This window comes from Falco cherrug, chromosome 1, assembly GCF_023634085.1.
Source record: "Falco cherrug isolate bFalChe1 chromosome 1, bFalChe1.pri, whole genome shotgun sequence".
In the NCBI taxonomy this organism is placed as follows: Eukaryota; Metazoa; Chordata; class Aves; order Falconiformes; family Falconidae; genus Falco; species Falco cherrug.
The window spans coordinates 84,829,337-84,850,040 of NC_073697.1; the positions used below are offsets into that span (position 1 = coordinate 84,829,337).

Here is a 20,704-nt window from a genome sequence, read left to right on the forward strand (position 1 = left end):
GTGTCATGGGAGGGGTGTTACAACTACAGAGCAGAATGACTACAATCGGTATGCTACAAGATGCAAAGCTGAGATATAGCTGGGATTCATTCCAAGAGTGTGTTTCAAGTGTACCTTAACTGAAAGCAAACCAAACAAGGTTAGCTTGTGGTAAAATCGTTGGCAGTCACATCTGTTCAATTACTGTATGATGAGCAAAGCCACCTGTGGTGAGACATCCTCAAAAAGCAATTAGTGGTGAAAGGAGAATGTGCTGTGAGGAGTGGGGAAGAAGAAAGAATTAGGTTTTCCTGTTTTTGTAAGGTCGGCTGATAAGACACTTAAAGAAAAATGTAAGGAACTCTTTGAGGAGCAACTTAAGGAAAAGCCAGGTCTTAAGCCCAGACTGCATTTCCTGTAGCCCCCAGCGGGCTGTAAGCACCGAGGCAGGTGTGAACAGGACTCGAGAGGATGTTTTTACTTCGTGCTGCACTGCCTTAGTCATGACATTCCTCTTTTTAGGGGCAGCATTTGTTTCACTTCAAAACATGTTATAGTTTAAATTGAAACAGATAGTCCAGTTTACACCAGGTGGGCTCACTTTCTAGGTGGTATTTTTCTGTTGCTTAAACTTTCATATTGGCTCCTATTTCCAGAATCTTGATAGCACGTAGTGAGTAAAGGACTATTGAGAATTCAAATAGTCTGTAAACACCCTACAGAGAAGACTTCCAGTTCTTGGCCTGAATCACTAGATGTGTTCTTGGCAAACATGACTTTGTATACAGCTGGTACATCAGCTATAGGAAACTGAGAATTCCAACAGGTAGGCAAACCAGATGCCCACCACAGAGCAGTTAGGACTGGAGAGCCAGTGATAGCTTGCTGTAATTTTTTGAAACGGCTATATCAGTATCACTGATGGAGGATCATGAGACTTTTACAGGACTTCTAACCAGGACATAACCTGGAATACAATGCAATTTATTTTATGTGTTACCCTATTTTTGATATGAAGAACAGCACAGCAGGAAAGCCACATGGTGAAGTGTAACTAAAGAGCAAGTTCAACATGGCACCTTATTTTAAAATTTCCATGTTTCACTCAAGTTTAACTGATGCACTGACTTTCTACCATTTCTTTGTAGAAAATGAACTATGGCTGGGTTTTCTACCATCACAGAACAGGGAGCAGGGTACAAGACAATGCTTGTACCCCCACTTCCTTGACTCTCCTATACTTGCTACAGGCTCAGCAGCAGGATGTTGACCCTTCACTTTTGAATTCTTAAGTATTTTGTATGCTTTAAGGAGGAGTTTTGCTCCTGCTGTTATAAATAAGTGATCAGTTTGGATTTCCACATCACATTTGGCAATGTTTTTTTGTTTTTTGTTAAAAGGTAAGGCGATTTGTTACTCTGAAGCCATCTGAAAACATTGCATAAAAATGAAATTCTCTAGTGCTCTGTTTTTAAAACTGTTTTATTCCAGTGATTTAGCATTCAGTATGTAAATGTATACAAAAAAACCCCCAAAAAACCAAACCCTAAAATTGAAAAAAAATGTGACTGCATCACAAAGAAGTAAAGTATTTAATTTTGTTCTTAATTTAGGTGCCTTGCAAGATCTTGGCCATTCTCCTTCATTTTTTCTTCCTGAGTGCTTTTGCATGGATGCTGGTGGAAGGATTTCATCTTTACAGTATGGTCATCAAAGTATTTGGATCAGAAGAGAGCAAGCACTTATATTATTATGGAATCGGATGGGGTAAGCATTTAGTAGCTTCTTGCTTTAAGTCTGCTCACTGTAGCACAAGATTATATTCAGAAGCATATGTAAAATTGCCACTTGTGATCATAGTTTGCCTTACTGAGAGTAGGTCTGTTAGATAATTTTCTGACTGTAATCAGACTTTAAAATGTATAGTCCTAAACTTAATTCCACTGCAGTGAATTCCATGACCTCACTAGGGCAGATCAGATCCTTAATTACCAAATCAGTAGCTGGAGTGTGGGAGGGAGGTCTCACTGTACTGGCGAGTTCTCTTTTTGGTTCTAATTCACAACACGGGCTTATTCTATCCATACTCTGCAAACTATACCTAAAAAGCTGGCAGACTAGCACAGGAGTATCACGAAACTTCATTAGTTGATGCTTCGTGCCTTGAAATCCTTAGATGAAAAAGGCTGCACAGAACCTCAATATTATTATTAAGAATAAAAAAGTCGTCCTACGACACAGGGATCTCACAGATAACAATTCACAGCTTTTTAAATGCAGTAAACGAAAGCATAATTAGTGCGCATATTGAGGAGTCGAAACCAAGTATTTTGTTTGACTTTTCACAGCAGATGAAAGCTAGCTTGCTTTCACTGTCCTTGAAGTGCAGCAATGATGCTTGACAAACCTCCACGTTTAGAAGAAGAAAACCTCATACACTGAGTTGAAAGGAGAGATGTGAAAAGATAGCAAAGGAATATCTATGTAATTACAGATAATTTCAAAATAATGTTAAAACATGCATTATCTTCCCCTCGAATTTATTTGGAAGCTGAATGAAAACCAGATATACCAATAATAAAGACCTACTGCCATCAGAATTGGAATATTTAATATCCATTGGCACCATGCAGACATGGGTGATAGTAATGCTGTTCACTTACAGCTGCTTACTTGTCCTTTTTTAATACGGACTTTTTATTCTGTATGTTACTCCTCTTTCATTTTAAAATCTCTTTCACAGCAGTTCTGTCTAAGGGCCATTTGATAGAGTACTGTGGTGAACATGGTATGTGCTAGATTGAGGGGACAAACTGCAGTTTCATTAGTTAGGAGTTTTTTTCTTTACCTTCATTGTTTCTCTGCAACAGGTTCAAGAGTATCGCATACGCATGTCCTTATCCTGGTTGCCTTAAGTTAGGTTTTTTTCTCTGGAATGGCTGGTTTGTGTGCCAACAATATGCACCTTAAAGCTTTGGTTGCTGAAAACATTTGAAAGCTGTTTTTGCTGAGTTTTCAGTAGAGTTGTGTAAAATATTCCCCCCCCCCTCCCCCACCCCCATTTTTTTTCAGGTACATAGACTGAAAAGTGAGAGAACCTAGATAGGCTGAGGGTTGAAGACATTGAAGATTTGTAGATTCTTCTAGATTTGGTGCTAAATGTAGAGAAACCTGCTGATTTTAGTCTGGTTTCTTCTGTATTTCTTTAAAAAATAAAGAGCTTACTCATGGAATACAAATATGAGTGCATCAAACCAAAGAAAATGTTCTCATAAGCCCCTGAGAACTCTTTTCTCCTTCAGAAATACTATGTAAAAAGCTTCAACAGTCAATAAAATAATTAAGAACTGACATTTAATTCAGTAGGGTATTTGCTTATAGCAGATGCTTTGATTAACTCAATTTACAATCAATCATTAATTACTTATGGAAATAAATTAATGGCTTATATGTGCTGCAATGCGCCTTTACCTATTTTTTCTGGCATTTTGTGTAAGGTTTATTTATTGTAAAATGGCAGTGATCAACAAAGTGATTTAGAAGACACATGGATAAACATGGCATCTGACTGCAATATGAATGGTACTAGAAATTGCATTTTGCCTCATTTTATTGCAATATGATTGCTACCACTCAATTAGTAGTAATTAGCACAATGAGTACATAGCCTATTCGTATGTAACCCAATGGGATGTTAAACATGGTTACTAAAAAGTCTCTTCAGTCTTATTTTGAATAACGCTTTGGACCATAATCCCTCAGCCCCAATAGTTGTTGTCACCAGAACAGATGTATGTGGCAAACAGAGGAGGCACCAGCAGCACAAGGTTCAATATCAGTCCTTCTAGCAATGCCTTTCTTGGCAAGGATGGGAGAAACCCAGTGGCAAGCTGTTTAAATGTAGCAAAGGTCCTGTTGGAGACAAATAGTGGAAGACATCATCCATGCAACAGTAATACGCTTCTCTGTGTAAACCTTTTAAAAGCCCTTTTTTGACAAATATTTTGATTTTGGAAAGCACGTTCCAATTATTACTCCTACAGTGACTTGGAAAAAAAAATGTTTTCTGAAATCCAGTAAATCTACCGTGTTGCTAGGAAAGTGATTTGTGTTGTTCTATTTTTTCCGATCTCAATCTCAAACTATTTGCATTTGAATTAAACATTGAATTTCCTTAATCATATCTGACATCATGTCATTGCTGCAAGTGAGTCTGAACATCGCTGAAGTAATTTTGCTAGGCAATGGCATTCCAAATTATTTATCTCTTGATAAGTATCAGGGCGACCTTCATTCAGTCAACAGCAGCACAGCTCGCTGTCTGGTATGCAATTCCAACGCTCATTCAGCTGGTAATAAATGTTGCTGGACAACAGTGTTTTTTGGGGGAAAATCCACATTGCAGTATTCACTGCTTAAACACTTAAAAGGATGCCTAAGTTTGTCAGTTCCCATTTTCTCTTTTGTTAGCATGTTGGCACTGAATAGGAATAGAAATGTTTAGTTAGAGAACCAATATCAGTACTGCCTTCAGCAGCAGGGTGAGCTTATGTTCTACGGGGTAGAGTCCGAGTTGTTCCTTCATGAACCTGACGAAAGTATAGTAAGAAATAATTATATATATTCCATAAAATCCCCACATCTGAACAGAAGTCTTGCAAGGCTGGGAAAAGGGGCTAAAAAGGTTTTGTCCTATAATTATTTTGTTTGGGTCTTAAAATGAGGGTAGGTTTACATTGAATCAAACTGTCAAAAGAAGCTGAGCATTCCTCTGCCATCCTGAGACCATATTAGATACATGTTTCAGTATCTAATAAAAATGGCCATTTTTTTATACTTTGGCACTGACCAAAGATGGTCAAAAAAAGTTGAAAAGAAGGATGTTTCATGTTATGTTACTCAAATCAGATAGTTCGCTTCCCCGTTCTTTGCTTTTAATTGAAGTGTGAATGCATTTGACTTTTGCAAACTCATAGTTCCTGGAATAATGACAAACCCCAGTCCTGAATTTAAAAACTCAGCCCCATCATTCTTATTTAAGCAGGAACACTGGACTAAGTGCATGTGTAAAAGTTTGCAAAGTCTGTATTTATGACCAGTTGACACTTGAGGCAGGGAATGGAGATGGGGCCAAAGAACTCCACACTGAGTATCATCGATCTCCTAACGTCTGTTGAGATTTCTGAGAGGTATGACTCCTGCAAAATGAATTCAGTGGTAATCAGAGAGAGAGGATACCAAAGGCGCAGAGTTGATTGAAGTTTCTGTGTATTATCTTTAGTCCCAAGGGTGCTAAAATTACTTCAGAGACAGCAGTTGTCAGGAATTCAAAAGAAAACAATTTGAGGAAGGTGATAATATCCTACCTTTAAAACTACGTTGACACTGGGGGGAAAAAAATACTTTGTTGCCTTGGTGGTTCAGCATAACACACAGATTATTCTAGCAAACTTTTCCCACCCACCTATTTGTAGGACACTGATGACAGAGTTTGTGATACTCAAGATTTTGTTGTGGCACTTTGGCCTTAACATGTTTTTTCTGTTTCAGACAATTTCCTTTCCTGTAGAGACTGCCTTAAAATGAAGATTTTGTTCTGAGCTGTCAAAAGACCTAAATTTCTTTATTTGCTGTTGCCTGTTGTAGTCCCAGACTTCTGCACAGATGTAATGTAACGCAGCAGAAGAAAAAGAAACTCCCAGAAAATTAACTTCTATTTTATAAATGGAAGAATATGCTTTCCCCTATTGAGCAAAGTAGATTTTTTCAGTATTAGAAAAAAATATATACTTTCATTCGTGTCTAATGCTCCATCTTTCTCAATCAATGATGTATTTATTTATGCCTTTTAGAATTAATGTCTTAAAAATGCTTTGAGTTGTCTGCCACAGAGTTTCTATAGCCTGTCTGTGGTTTGTTTTTGTTTTTTTGCTAGGTATAGAAGATACAGAAGCTTTCAAAATACAGTATACAGATTTACAGGCTTTTTCCATTTTATTTATCATTAGTGCCTAAGAAACACGAAGCTAGTGAGTTAGATGTGAAGTTTAATGCTGAAGAAGAGGACCTAGCTGACACTAATTTCAGGCTTCACCCTAGTGACTGTATTTGGGCTGAATTCAGGGAGAATTTTGTCTGAGCAAGAGTTGTGTTATTTGGCTTCCTGTGCCAGGTATTAAGAGCTTATGCCTGCTCTGCAGGCTGTATTTTGATGCTGTGTTTGGAAGGCAGCTTTAAATTAGCTGGTATGGGGACCTGGAGTACTCGAGCTGCAGCAGCACTGGCTCCATGTGAGCTGATTTACCCCGTTGGAATGTGATGCTGTATTGCTCTAGGACAGCAGAGACACAGGTGACACCAGTGCCATAGATCAGCTGCCAGCAAGGTGTGCTAGAACATTTTCATCTGATACTGTGCTCTGGAAAGCGTGGTCTGTTGCATCATAAATCTGGCCATTTGGAATAGGGTTGGTGAGTGTATTTGTAGCATCTGCTAACAGAGACAACATTCAGATAAAGTAAAAAACCATAACCGTAATTCTTTCATGGATGCTCACCAGTGCCAGCACAACGCTAACATTACCTGTCATGAGTGTAGACTAACCTGCACAGACCTCATGTAATTTCTAAAATTTACTGACAAAAAGATTAAGCAAACACACTTACTTTGTGTATAATATATAATCCATATGAATTCTTCAGCCCAGATCAAATCTTATGACCCCCTTAGGCTAAATACATTTTTTAAAACTTTTATGGAATTTATTGAGTGGTTGTTTCTTAAGGGAAAACTACTCCAATTTCACTGTAACAAAACCTTCAAGCTCCCGTTGCCATTATTCATTTAATATTTTGTCAATGCAAAGAAAAGGCAAACATTGTGCTATAGGCCGCAGACCATTTTATTCTCACTGACTTAGCTCATTTTATGCAGATGACTGCTCTATGTTTCATCTGCATAAATTTTATTATCTTCCAAAGGAACTCTGTATTTAATTTTCTTCTTCAATGCCATTTAAAATTGATAAAAGAGTCATGCCAAATCCTTCGAATATTCAGCACTGGACTGCAGGGGAAAAAAAGGCAGACTAGCTATATAAAGGAGAGCATCTGGGCACAGGTGTTTTTGCTTCTGTGACAAAGTCCCTGTCGTGGGAGGACAACCTGCATCAGAAGACAAACAGTGCCAACCCACAATGTCTGCTCGGCAGCCGAAGAGGTGACTGGGAGTGGGTAGGCATACCCGAGGGACCTGTAGTCCAGGTAGCTCACATACCCATGGCAGACAGAGTTTCAGCAGGCAGGCTTATGTCTGTGCTTAATTGCTCTGCTGAATGTAATTATTCTGGATTTTCTTCAAATGTGTGTAGGAATTTCCTTTCTCAAATAGACAAATGATATAAACTAAAATCTTGCCGTTCCTTAAGTCTTACACAAATATTACTTCTAAGGGGTTATTCCTGATTCATACAAGCATGGGAGAGCAAAATCTAATTCACAGGATATTAAACTGCATCCTGCAGAATGGATTTCAAAGTTTAAGACCTAAACGGTGCTTATAGGAGCTGCTTCTTAAGTACTGAGTGTCTTATTTATAAATGCAAGGTGCTTCTAGCCACAGTCATTAAAGAATGAAAATACTTCATCCAAAAATTATAGTTCTGCCAGTACAGGAAAACTTCACAGAATTTTCTGAGGATGATATTGGTAAGATTAAGCAGAAATTGCTTGACAGAGAATTTTGTAAAAGCCTCATGCAGAAAACCTGAAGAATTCAAAAGAAAATCAAAACCTTAAGCTATCATGTCTAATACTCTGTCTGGGACCTGGTTATTAAATTCCATAAGATGATAAAGGCCCAAACCTTCACATTTTATGAAATCATAAGGGAATTAACAGACAGCCATCTAATATTTAAAGGGATGAGATGTTCCTATATTCAGAACTGTTGGCAAGATAAAACCTTCCTTCCTTCCTTCCTCCCCAGCGCCTGGCCTGCCAAGCTGTGCTGAACTGGCAGGCCGGGTATGGCAGTGCCGGGGCCGGAGGCACCAGCTCCCCTGACAGCAGGACCATCACTGCCTGCCGCTGTGTTATTCCTGTGTAGTCCCATAAAGCAGCACTCCACCTCCTGGGGTGCAGGACACTGGAACTGTCAAAACCCCTCTGGAAACAGAGTCTAGTTTAAACGCAGAAATCTTGTAGACCTCTTACGTATTTATGTTAAAATAAGTCTTGGTTGGGCATCTGAGCGGGATCTGAATTTGCTTCTCTCTTTGTAACTTGTCTCTTGCTGCTGTCTGTAATGCTCTAGATAACGAAATGTTGCCGATTCTGTCCTCATGCCTGCTGGTCATGCACCCCTGTGAGAAACGTGACTTCAGTTTCTAGGTGGTTTTGAATTCTTGAAAAGGTGCGCTCACCTAGGGGAAAGTGGCTAAAACAAGCCTGATGTTGCTCCACAGGATATCACTGCTGGAATAGCATGAGACGGAAATTACATAAACAAAAACCTGAAAAAGGACGATGATTCTCAATGAAATTACGATGATTCTCGATGAAACTAGCGATGAAAACGATGAAAAGTCGGTTTAACTGTTGAACTAGTGCTTTATTGACAAGTCATTTTGTTTGTCTGACATTAATTGATTAAAACATGTTGTATTGCACAGCTGCAGGAGGATGTCAAGTTAGAATTAATTCTGAAATTACTCTGAGCTGTTCTGTTGTCGGTACAAAATCTAGCTGAACTTGCAGGGTTTACTGGAAGATGTAACAAACAAACCTACTTTTGTTACTAGTATCACCGTTGACTTTGCCTTTTTGCAGGCTGCCCGCTGGTCATTTGTGTGATTTCTACAACGTCGTCCCCAGACAGCTATGGAGAAAGTGGCAAGTGAGTATGAAAATGTCTTCACTCCAGGTGCAATAAGGATGAAAAATATGATGGGGAGAAAACCTCGCTGATCTGTTAACAGGGCTGTAGTTCTGCAAGATCCTGCTGAGGAGTAAGGGAGACAGCCTGCAAAAGCCCAGCTGTTGTATAGGCATATTCTTAGACCTAGAAGCCTCAGGTTTGCTTTGTACTGCTGAGATGATGCACAAAAAGCTCCTGACACATTTTGCCCGTTTTTCCCTTTTGCTGCAGAGGCACAGGGCCTCCTAGAGTGAGCTCCCGGCTTAGCCCACACAGAGTAGAATGCAGGCTGAAACATTTCAAACAAGATGAGAATAAGCTTTGATTAAAGATATTTAATCTTTTGAAGAAAACTGCACTTAAACATCTGAAGATCTAGAATGGATATTGTTGAAATCTTTGAAAATTAAGTTACTTTCTAATCTGGAAAAAGAAAAGCAAATTTATCTGAAATTTGCCAGCATCATAGGATTCAGTCCTACCACAATGTAAGCAGATCTGGAGCAAGGGTTATTCTTGTGTGTGTGTTAAAACAGCTTGTATCATCACTGCTGTAGGAAAGACATGAAGCTGACAGCACATTTCCCAGCCTCTTCCTCACCACCAGCCAGGCAAGGCAGGGAGAGCTTCAATTTGTCTTTTGCTACAATGACATTGCTCACAGCACTTAAATGATTGCCTGTGATACAGGACACAAGAACAACAAATAGCAAATAAAACCTTTCCTTTCTTCCCATCTTTCCGCCCCTAATGCTATTTGAAGGCATGCTGGGGCAGATAGCTGTCACTGACTCTTTACAAGACACAAATCAAAATGAGATCCTGCCTCAGATTCCCGAGGGTGAGCGGAAAAGAGCTTATTGATGCTCTATCATGTCTCTTGCTTTAAAATTCATCAGTCTTTTTGCACTCTCTTTTAGTCTTCTTTTTAATTAAGAACATTACTAATTAAATGACCATGTGTTTTATCTAAAATCATTCTGATTTTTCTCTGCAGCTGCTGGCTTTCACTAGAGAATGGAGCAATCTGGGCTTTTGTGGCACCAGCGTTGTTTGTAATTCTGGTAGGTAAAACCACGGCCGTTGCTGTTCTCTTGTTGCACGTCTGTGTCAGCCACACAGCAGAACTAGCTGAAGGTCTGATGTCAGTCCTTGTGCCAGGCCAGTGAAACAAGAGAGGTGTCTGGTCCAGAATTACGTTGTTCCTCCTCCGATTTTTTTTTGTGGTACATGGTTGCGTATTAGTTGATGCATATCAATTCTCACACTATTCATTTCACTGTTCCAAGGCAAAAATACAACCTGAAACAGGGGGACAGCCCTCTTCTGAAACCGCCCTGCTGGGGCCATTAATAACCACGTGGAACCAAGTAATCTTGGCAGTTTTAATAATTCCCAGAAAGATTTTCCAACAGAACAAACTCCGTGTCTTGTGTTTCATATACACCAGTCAATGCTGAAAGGCTGATTCCACCCCACTGGTGTTTGAAGCTTTTGCTTTTGCAAATGCCATCAGTGAGGATGATCAGCAGCAGAGTTTGCAAGCTAGCAGGAAAGGGTTAAAACAGTGGCATGAGCTGTCACCCTTTGGGTGAGCTCATGAAAGGTGCCTGTCTTCTTGTCTTCTTATGGTGGTGAGGAACTTGTGCTATCCCTCTGCCTTTGAATTCCATGCCCGCTGATGAGGCAGGGCTGTTAAGGTGAATTTGCCAGGGTTCAGGTGGCTACTGCAAACAGCTCTGCCAGCTATAATGAACATCATCTTTCCAGGGGAGGGTGCAGATTCCTGGCTCCGATGATGATACATGGATGCTCTAGCAGTTTAATTATGCTCACGCATTAAATTACAGTGAGTTGTAGCTTAATCACTATGATTACTTAAGGAGTCAGGGGTGCTTGCAGGGATTAAGTGGGAGATTATTCCTCTTCAGCGCTGTTTCCAATACTTTAATTGATCAGGTTATCTATGATTTTTGCTGCAGGTTATAATGTCAGAGTGACAATATGAACATGGAATAGACTCAGTCATTAGTGAAATCAGGTTGTCTTTAAAGCTTTAAATAGATTTTAAAGGCATGAGCCCAAATCTAGACCACAGTCTGCCTGCTGTGGTGTTTAAGGAGTCAGGTAAAATAAGATCCTCAGTACCTGCATGGAGGAGCATCAAAAGGAGCCAATGATGGTACCTTGTACTTCCCTAAGTGAGCTAGGATTTCTGTGGAAAGCACAAAGAAAGAAACTGCCCCAAATTTCATCACACAGGAAACCCCCCCAGATCCTGCTCACAAGCCAAAAGAAGGAAGGAGAGCTATTCATACAGAACTAGCGTTTACCGTTGTGTATCTCTACAGCTATTTGGCAAGCAGAAGGTGGCTCCTTGGCTGACCTTTTCCATCACAGGCAATTTTACACTGCAGCTGAGTGGACATCCTAACATTTGCCTGGGATACGGTGAAATCAGCACCTCTTTTAAGCAGCCCAGCCCAGCATCTTCTGCTCAAGATACAGCCTCTGAAAAATCAGGCTATACAAACGTACATTAAAAAACCAGTGAAAATAGTTGCTGTATTGATGTGACAGAAATTGTCTCATGTTAGCATTTTAATCAAATTATTAATGGCAACTCTTGGCAGTCCCTGTGCAGTAAGGGCAGAATTTCTTTTACCTAGGTGAAAGCATATACATATAAATAAGAAACGTTGATCACTAGATTAGAGCTGGCTAAACAGGTCCGGACTTTGTTTCAACAAACTTAATACCTTGGACGTTCCCTATGTGTGTTTATATTCAAAGATTCGTAAATATTGATGGCTGGAGAACAATTAAAACAATCTAATATTCAAATGTCTCCTCCTCACATTAGCACTTGCTTTCTGGCCATGGTTCAGCAGCAAAGGTGGAAATGAGATGTGACCAGTAAAATCTAATCTTTCCCAGATGCTGTCCAAAGATGGTATTAATCGAAACATGGCAGATAGCGAAACGCTTACTCACCTGAGTGAGCACAGCTTTCAACAATTTGCGTGCGTAGCTGTTCGCCAGTGAAAGTAAGGGTTTAACTGTCTGGCTCTCGCTTATGATATATAGTATTTGTGCAGCTCAAGTTATGTTCTTGTGTGGATACAAATATTTTGAGAAAGAGAAAGGAGTGAGCTCACAAGGTTGATCCACATAGAGCAATTTGTTAATAGTCTAAACCCAGCTCTGCGCAAAACAGCAGCAAGCTAGCTGACAGATTATTCTCTCTGGGCATTGAATGTGCTAGCTGAAAAATGTGTTGGTGCCTATAGGGAAATAATGAGGCTAAACACTATTTTGTGTGTGCATGTGTGCCTGTGCTCCTTAAATAACAAATTAGCCACTAGTTGCATGAATTAGTGTTTAGCTCTGAAAAGACTTCTCAAAAAGCACTTTTTGCCTACTTCTGTGCACAGTTGCTCTCTGCCAAGAAGAAGGATTATGCTGTGAAGAAATCAGGGGGACTGCTCTTTTCAACTCCCACTCCCTAGAGACTAGGCAGACATAGTCGTCTTTTGTCCTGCCACAGCCTCACAGGCAATATAGACATCATGGAGCCTTAAAACAGAATGATGTGGTGGGAGTGTGACTGGGAAAGACGTACTCATGCATACTTTTCTGAGGTGTAATTCACAGCACCTCCCAGTCCTATATGGATTCCTCTACCCAAAGTGCTCTTTCCTTGGGGTTTGAGTCAAGGGATGTGATAAAGCAAATAGATGCTTCTTCGTGTAGGTCTTTTGGCTTCTACCTGCATCTTAAGGTTTAAAGATTGCTCTCCAACACCCTCCAAAACCACAGCACCCAAGCCTCTATTGCATCCTCTTAAGGAGCCTTTGCAAAAAATTGTTGCAATTAATTTGAATTATTGAAAACCAAACTAAGTGCAGCCAAAGTTGGCCTGGGTCATGCCATCAAAGGAAAAAAAAACAACCCAACCTTGACAAAACACCTGAATTTTTGGAACAAGACATTAAAACTTCTGGCAGAAAGCTTTGTTTGTTATCAACCATCTGCTGCCTTGGTGAGTTTTCATAGATACGGCAGAATTAAGGAAATTCTGCAGAAAGCATCTGTGTACACACACGGGTGTGCTGCAGACAGCAAACAATCCAATGCAGGGGGAGATAGCGAGCTGTCGTGGGAAGTCCTCTATATTGTTTTCCCTGTAAGTAGCTGTTTTCCTGGTGATTCTTTATAAGTCTTTTGGATAAACAGCATTTTTATGGAGCTAAATGATTTTCATTAGCATACTGCTAACAGTTCTCTGCTGTGGGGACATCAGCTTTGTAACCAGTGACTTCAGATGGGAGTCTGTGGAAGTCGGGTCCCAAGCACAGATATCTTCAGTTGGTACTTGCTTATGAATATTCAATATACCAAAAAAATGCTCTCCTTTATACCTGCTGTTCAAACATGATTTAGTAAATTCTGTTGCCTCATGGTATTCATTCATACTTTTGTGTAACAGTGCAGAATTAGGATAATTTCCGTATGTTGAACAGTATATTACTCGGCAGGTAGGCCCAATGATTGAAAAGTGACAGTCCGTGTCCCTTATTAGACATCATTCATCATGGGAAAAGGTGACAGAATTGGACCCATAGCGTTTAAAGGCCCTGAGACAGCAGGATTCCTTGGAGTCACTGAAATCAAGTCCGTAAGTGCTGTGGTGGATTAGAGCACAAATGGACAGAGCTACTGTCCAAAAAAGAGCACAGCTACTAAAGCTTCTCATTTTTTCTTATTAGCACTCAGTTGAGAGCACTTTTACTATTTTGAAATTGAATTCCTTCATTATTTTAAAATTAAATTCCTTCTTACTTAACCAATAGGAAAGCATGCAACATTTTTTTGAACAAGGGGACAGATGGTAAGAAATTTAAAAATCAATGATTAATATTAGGAAACAGAAGTCAAGGATCTGTTATACCTTAGATTTAGTATTTATTTTCTTGTCCAACCTCAAAGTTTTGCTCTGATACTCAGCTCTGACTGGTGTGACACTACATGCATTAATATGAAGTCATGGACTCAGAAGTCTAAAATAACTCAGTTTAGTCTATTCCATCTGTAGTTGCTCTGGGATAGCGACAAGTGAAATTAGGCTATCCAAAATCATTCTCCCAAATTTTTACATTGATCTAATTGAATGAACTAGCTGTGTTTTGAAAGGCATAATACCCAGTAATGATTTCTGATGTGCCCCAGCACTGGGCTGCAACTGCAGCACCTTGCAGCGTTGGTGGGCTACCAGTGATGTTGTGGTAAGGATCAAACGAACGGGCACCATGAGAGAGTATATTAAACCTCAGATTGCAAGAGACAGACAGTTATAACTCCCTGTACCACTGGCCAAAACTGAAGTGGAGCCTAAAATAGTTTGTGGTTTTAGAGGAAAGCTGGTCAATGGATTTAATTAAGGCAATATGTTTTATCCTTTTTTTTTTTTTTTTTTTTTTAAGTTCCTCTGTGCTGCCAAGCCTTTTCTTGGCTAGGATGCAACACACCACATCAGAGGGTTTTAAACATGGGATTCCTCCACTGTACTGAAGAAAAAAAATCTCATGAGACTTGGAGGAAATCTAGGTGAAATCCCTGAAAAAAAAAAACCAAAAAAAAAGAGGGAAAGAATTTGTCTCACTGTAGCTGGTTTGAGAAAATTTTGATGAGATTTTCAAAGAGGTCCTTTTTACTCGTTTAACTGTCTTCCTGATCTGACAATTTTTAGTCAGATGAAGCTGTCACTAGAGTGAGCCAGAGCTCCCTGACATCATTGGGATCTTTCCAGGGGCTCTGGTGGGCTTTGGATCAAGCCTACAGTAATGGGAACTGGCAGGTCCTGCTGATTTCACAGAAACTTGCAAGTGCCTGGGGTTGGACAAGCTGCCTTGAAAGGAGTCCTGTGAGTTAAGAAACAAGCTCTAATGTTATTAGCTATTTTATTTTTTTAAATCAGATTGTGGCCAGTACCTGCAAGCAAAAATATTCTGTCACTGTGCAACTTTAAGGCAAAATAACTGCAACTGTCAGGTAATGTGGCCTTTCAGAAAAGTAAGAAATAGGAACTATGTACAGTGAGTGCCCTTATCTAAATGTTCATTTTCCTAGTTTGAACATTCTGATATAGGTAAAAGCATAATGAGTGTTTGATCAACTAAGCATTCCCTTATTGAAATCACTGGCCACGTACTTACATCAGATGCCAAAAAAATCATTGGAGGAACAATTCAGTGGCTGTATTTTGGTTTCCCATTATAGGGGCAGGGGAAATACCTCTATGCTTTACTTACTGAAACATTAACAAAGGAAGACATTTGTAGCTAATCTGTTTATTTAGGCTGGATAAGATTAATTTCTCAAAATTACGCAAAAATTTTCAAGTGGTTCAGGAAATTTAAATATAGAACTTCAGGACTTGAGTGTGATGATTCATTGCTAATTTTACAAGTACCTTGTTTTTTATCAGCAGTGAGATCACAACGTTTCCTTCTCATCTTTCAACCATACTAATAATGCACCCTGGAAAGGGTACAGTCGCACTGACTGCACAAGAGGAGAAGCTCAAGGCCTTTTTAGATTTCCTCTTTAGACCATCCAAAATACCTAGGAAATTAATTTCCATTTTATTTTATATAAAGAAGTTAAAATTCAGCTGCAAACAGAGAACAGTTTGTGCTTTGGAAAACCATCCGATTTGTCTCCTTGGAGAATATCTTGCTTGTGCTGTTTTCATAGCCAGATCTTAGGGTTCATGTCCAGTTTGAAAGAGAGGCAGCAAGATTCTGAGCAATTCTTTGTTGGCGCTTATAATTCATAACTTCTGTTGACTTCTGTAAGATGTAGGAAATTCAAAATTTGAAGAAGGAGGTTTCCCCTTTTTTTACTTCATTGGATTTTTGGGGGGTTACTGTTATAATATAGATTATTTAGGCACAATCTGTGTATTTTTAAAAATGCTATGCAGAAAGAAAAATCTAGGAGTGTCCAAAAAGCATTAGGAATGGAAGAAAGCATTACAGTTAAGGGCTCGCGAGGCTGGCAGGAGCGTGCTGTTGCCTGCAGGCATCAGGAAAAGGGATCATGGAGCAACTGTGCCAGAATGAACTTGGAACCATCACTGAGACATCTACAAGGAAGTGTCAAAAGGGATGACTGATACTTTGGATAAAAAACTAAAAAAGGCTGCTGAAAGATAATGTGTCAGGAAAGAAGTTAAGGGTATAGAAAGGCATTTTCTTTGTGATTCCCATGAAAAGCAGGAGTAATGATGATGATCATTTGGTGGACATGCAGCAGAAAACTGGAGAGTTTGAAGGAGAAGAAGAGAGAAAAAGAGGAAATGGAACGTTCATGTTCATCATCTGGTGCTTCAGTCAGCGTGCATATTTAGCATATAAATGGGTTTCTCAAAAATGTTCACTACCACCTCAAAGAATTTATAAAAGAAATTTACAAAATAAGATTTGCTGGGAATAGGGAAAGTGAACCCAAGACCACTGAATTTCACCTCTTGTTCATCTCCATAAAGCTGACTGAACAAGTACACTTGTAATTGAAAAGCTGTCAGTTCCACAGGGTATTCTTTGGACAGGCTAAAAAGCCGCAGCAGAAATCAACTGTCACAACTATGCTGCTCCTTTATACCAGCTGATGATCTGCCCTTAGAAATCTGGTATTAAGGGAGTGGTCAGAAGATTTGAAAAATACCAAAGGAAATCATGAGCATCAAACACAAACATTTGTTAGTTGACTCATTCTCAGAATTAAAATATGTCGGAATAGACTATTATTATTGAGTTTTAACTGAGCAACAGCACTACTTTGAAGTGTCTTTCTTTTTGTTCTGTAGTTTAGGATAGTTTTGTTCTACCCATGCTCTTACCTTGATGCTAAGTATCAGCTTTGTAGCTGGTGTGTAACTTCGGAGAGGAAGCTGGGAATATGTCTTTCACCTTCACATTCTCTCCTTTGTTTTTATTTTTTCCTTAAACCCAAGATCTTTGCACAGCAAGACAGTCTTTGCCACATTTCCTTTAAGTGATAAAGATTTCCTTTTATTCTTCACCTGTGACTCCAGAGCAAACTCTCCTTTGTTAGACATTTTCAGTGTTAGTCTTTTCAAGATTTCCTACTTTGCTGGTGGGGGTTCTTTTCCTTTTATTGATGTTTCTGCTGACATCAAAAAGAGCAGGACTTCTGAAAAGCAGAGTTCAGGCTTAACGTATTTTCTTCATTGATCCTTAAAAATAATCTTGTGCTTATACTTCAAGCTGACTTTTGTAAGAAACAGGAATTACATAGTGAAGTCTACGCAGGAAAGGTGCCTTCTGAAGTCTGTGCACATGCAAGCACAAAACCAAAGAGCATGCAGACACATGCCCCTGTTTACTGAAGCTCTTGTCTAATTTGTCGGCTGGTCGTGTGTTATAAGGGTATTTATTGTGCAGTAGAGACACTGAGCGCTTCTTCAGCTGTGAAGCAATGTATCAGTCCAGCCTTATCCTGAACAGGCAGGGACTGTTCCTGAAGGAAAGTAAGCACAAGCAAGAACTACACACTGTGGGAGAGACATCCACTGACAAAGGTCAAACTATACCAGTCCAAAACTGGAAACCTCTTTTGCCAAATACATGCAATGTTCATATTTTCTGTTGTCTTTGTAGAATACACTTGTAGGGCAGTTTGGCCCTCTGACACAGTCAGCACTTGACTTTCCTGACCAAGTCTTGTTCCTTCTTTTTCTTCAGGTCAATATTGGTATTCTCATTGCTGTCACAAGAGTTATCTCAAGAATCAGTGCAGATAACTACAAGGTCCACAGAGATGCCAATGCCTTGAAGTAAGTTTTTCTCATTCAAATTACATTATAACAAGTTAATAATCTCATGCTAGCAATGTTATATCATGCAGACGCATATCGTGGACTCCTCCCAGAACACTGATATCATTCCTCTTTAGTAAAAAGCAAATAAAGGTGGTGTATCAATCTTTTGAATGCACCCAGGTAACCTGGATTTTATGAAAGCCATATGTGCAGGATGAAGCCTATGGTTCAGCATGAGCTAAGGTGTTTTCTGGATTACTGTAGTCTCCAGCATTTGCCGATTCATGATTTTCCCTTTTATTAATGGTGTGTTTCCTCTTCCTGCAATATTCGAAGAGAAATCTCACAGAGCATCATTCATCTGTACTGGGGTATTGAAACTTCAAAGGATACACCTTGTTTCTAGCTCCAGTTCACATATATTTAGGCATATGTTTATCTTTAAGACTCTCTTGATACTGCAAAGCACACAAACCTATGCTGGATTTAAACATGTACTTAAATTCAAGCAGGTTTTTATATCAAGGTGCCTGGAGCCTCTTGGGATGGTGACCTTTTCTTAGAGTGTATCATCTTTAAAATGTAGTGCTAGCATGGCTAGAGGGGAAATGTAAGGTAGAAACATTGCTGCATCTGAATGGACAAGGACAAATTCTGATTTCTAAAAGCTGTAGTACATATGGGTAGCTAAGAAGATAATTTAATGAGTTTAAAGTAAGGTGCTGAATATTCCATTTTGCATTTTGTATCTCCTAAAGATGCTGTAGTCCAAGTATAAAAAGGACACTGTATATAACTCAAGGAATATGCAACCTAGGTCAAAGAAAAATGTGTTGATGATTTGTGTTTAATGTCTCTGAGTCACAGGCTGTCGTATGGTAAGGATTTGGTGCCACTGCTCTGAAATGGTATCATAAAGGATAATTTTTATGCTTGGCTTACTTATGTAATTTTAAAAATGCCATTAATTTTTAAATACAGGTGACAGTCACAAAACTGAAGTTAGTTTAGTTATTGTATACTTACCCAAAAGGAAAAGAAAAACAGTAAATAAGTTACACAAAAATCTATAAGAATTACATTGTAGTGAAATGAAAAGACTGGGAATTAAAATGACTGTTTCAGGTTTGGCTGAGCCCCTGCAACCTTCAGAAATACAAAGGAAATACAGAACCTTAGGAAGCAAGTAACTGTATATTGTCAATGCCAATCTGTATACACTGTCAGAACTAGGAGGACAAAGGAACAACCTCCATCAGTAGAAGAGGAGCCACAGAGAATGCTCTATGCACTTAGGTAGTTCCTTACTTGCATTATAAAGAATTGATTCAATACATACTGCACCCTGCACACTTATTTTTTGAAAGAAAATTATGTGTGTTTGCGTAAGTAAAACAGTTTATGACTGGTTTGTCTAGGAATAAGATGAAATCCATTTAATCAGGAGTGTATGTTCTTAGTTCAAATATTATCAGCTGTAGATTTGGAATGGTGGAGATCTGTACTGAAAATGTGACTTCTCCAGACACTCTGGCTAAGAGATGCTCATTGTGCCAAGTAGTTTTAAAAATAAAGTTTTAGGATTTGACCTAATAAAAATGATGGTGCTGGAGAAAAATTATAATCAATGGGAAGATATATCTGGAAGCATTCAATTGTTAAATTATTGGTTATGCAGAAATATGCTCTGATAGAACAGCTTTCCTCATAGAACTAAATTAATTCAATAAAATAAAATTGAAGGTAAACAGAACATACAGAATACCTCTTTTTCTGTAGATATTAGTACAGAAATGGGTCCTCAGAAGAAACTTGAAATGAGAAGGGCCTAACTAGCTGTCCAAATCAGATCTTGGGAGGGTATTTAGGCCCTGGTTGAACAGTGAGCACGATGAATTAGAGTTTCACATACAGAGGACGTCATGGAGAAAGTAACTGGTCTGTTGGAAAAAAGAGGAAATATAAGGCCTTTGTACCACTGGATTTCATTTTCTTGTCATCAGTATTCCTTATGCAAGTGAGAAGGTTTTATGTCTAGTATGAAATCATTCTGTCCATGGTACTGTTTTCCAAATAAGAAGAAAACAAAAGAAAAGAGAGTTCTGACAGCTGCATGGAAAATGTTTTTCATAGTGGAAAAAAACCATGCCCCCAACCGCTGAAGGATCCTAGATGTTGATTAGAGGTTGTTAACATGTAAGAGTGGATACGCACAGCGAAAGGAATCCGTGACGGAGAGCACGGAGAAATCAGAAAAACGCAATAACCTCTGTAGTTTGTCAAGTCACTGTCAGCAAGGACTACAAGGTAGGTTTTTAATCAACAAGTTCAGTTGGCTTAGGGAGGAATCACTGAAGACTGCAAAATGCTTTGTGCAATACAAGCAGTCGATAAAGAGCCTGTCGGGCATCCATCTGAATAGTGCAGTTCATTTGATATTAGCAATGGGGAAGCTGTAATATGTTAGAAGGAATTTATCACGCGCTTCTTAGAAACACAGCTGAATTAAAATGGCACAATGTGATTTTGGTGAGACAAGAAAGGACTTTGTCACCATGCTGCACTTGTTTGCTGCCATTAAGTGGTACATAAGGCAGAAGTAGTCTTTTTAGGGCTGTGTTCATGGTTTCAGAAAGCCAAAGACAGAAAATGGGAAGTGCTGTGCAAGGAGCTGTGGAGGGAAAGCCTGCTCAATCCAATAAACTTGAGAGGGAAAAAAGAGGGATTTCAGTGCTGTCTTTTCAAGCTGGAATGAAATCTAAGTGGAAAGCACAATGAGAAGCAGTAAGTTGCTGTCTACAACAATTTGGATCATAGCACTTAAGCAGCAGGGTTTCGAAGTTTATGAGCGATAATGAACCAAGAGGCATGGCAAAACTGTCTGAAGAATGACAGAAGTGCCTGTGGCAGAAGCACGAGGGAGATGCCAGTGCCAGCCTGCCTCCCCTTGGTCACTCAGGCCAG

At 39.3% G+C, this 20,704-nt stretch overlaps 1 protein-coding gene across 3 annotated transcripts in view; it reads left to right on the forward strand.

Moving 5' to 3' along the window:
* The window catches only part of ADGRD1 (adhesion G protein-coupled receptor D1), a 161,129-nt gene that overhangs the window by 112,650 nt on the left and 27,775 nt on the right, over positions 1 to 20,704 (forward strand). For all 3 annotated transcript variants that reach the window (XM_027814060.2, XM_027814059.2, XM_005445203.4), the window contains 4 exons: positions 1,593 to 1,746; positions 8,808 to 8,874; positions 9,893 to 9,959; positions 17,664 to 17,755. In XM_027814060.2, coding sequence (XP_027669861.2) covers positions 1,593 to 1,746; positions 8,808 to 8,874; positions 9,893 to 9,959; positions 17,664 to 17,755 — 380 coding nt within the window. The remainder of the gene's footprint in view (positions 1 to 1,592; positions 1,747 to 8,807; positions 8,875 to 9,892; positions 9,960 to 17,663; positions 17,756 to 20,704) is intronic.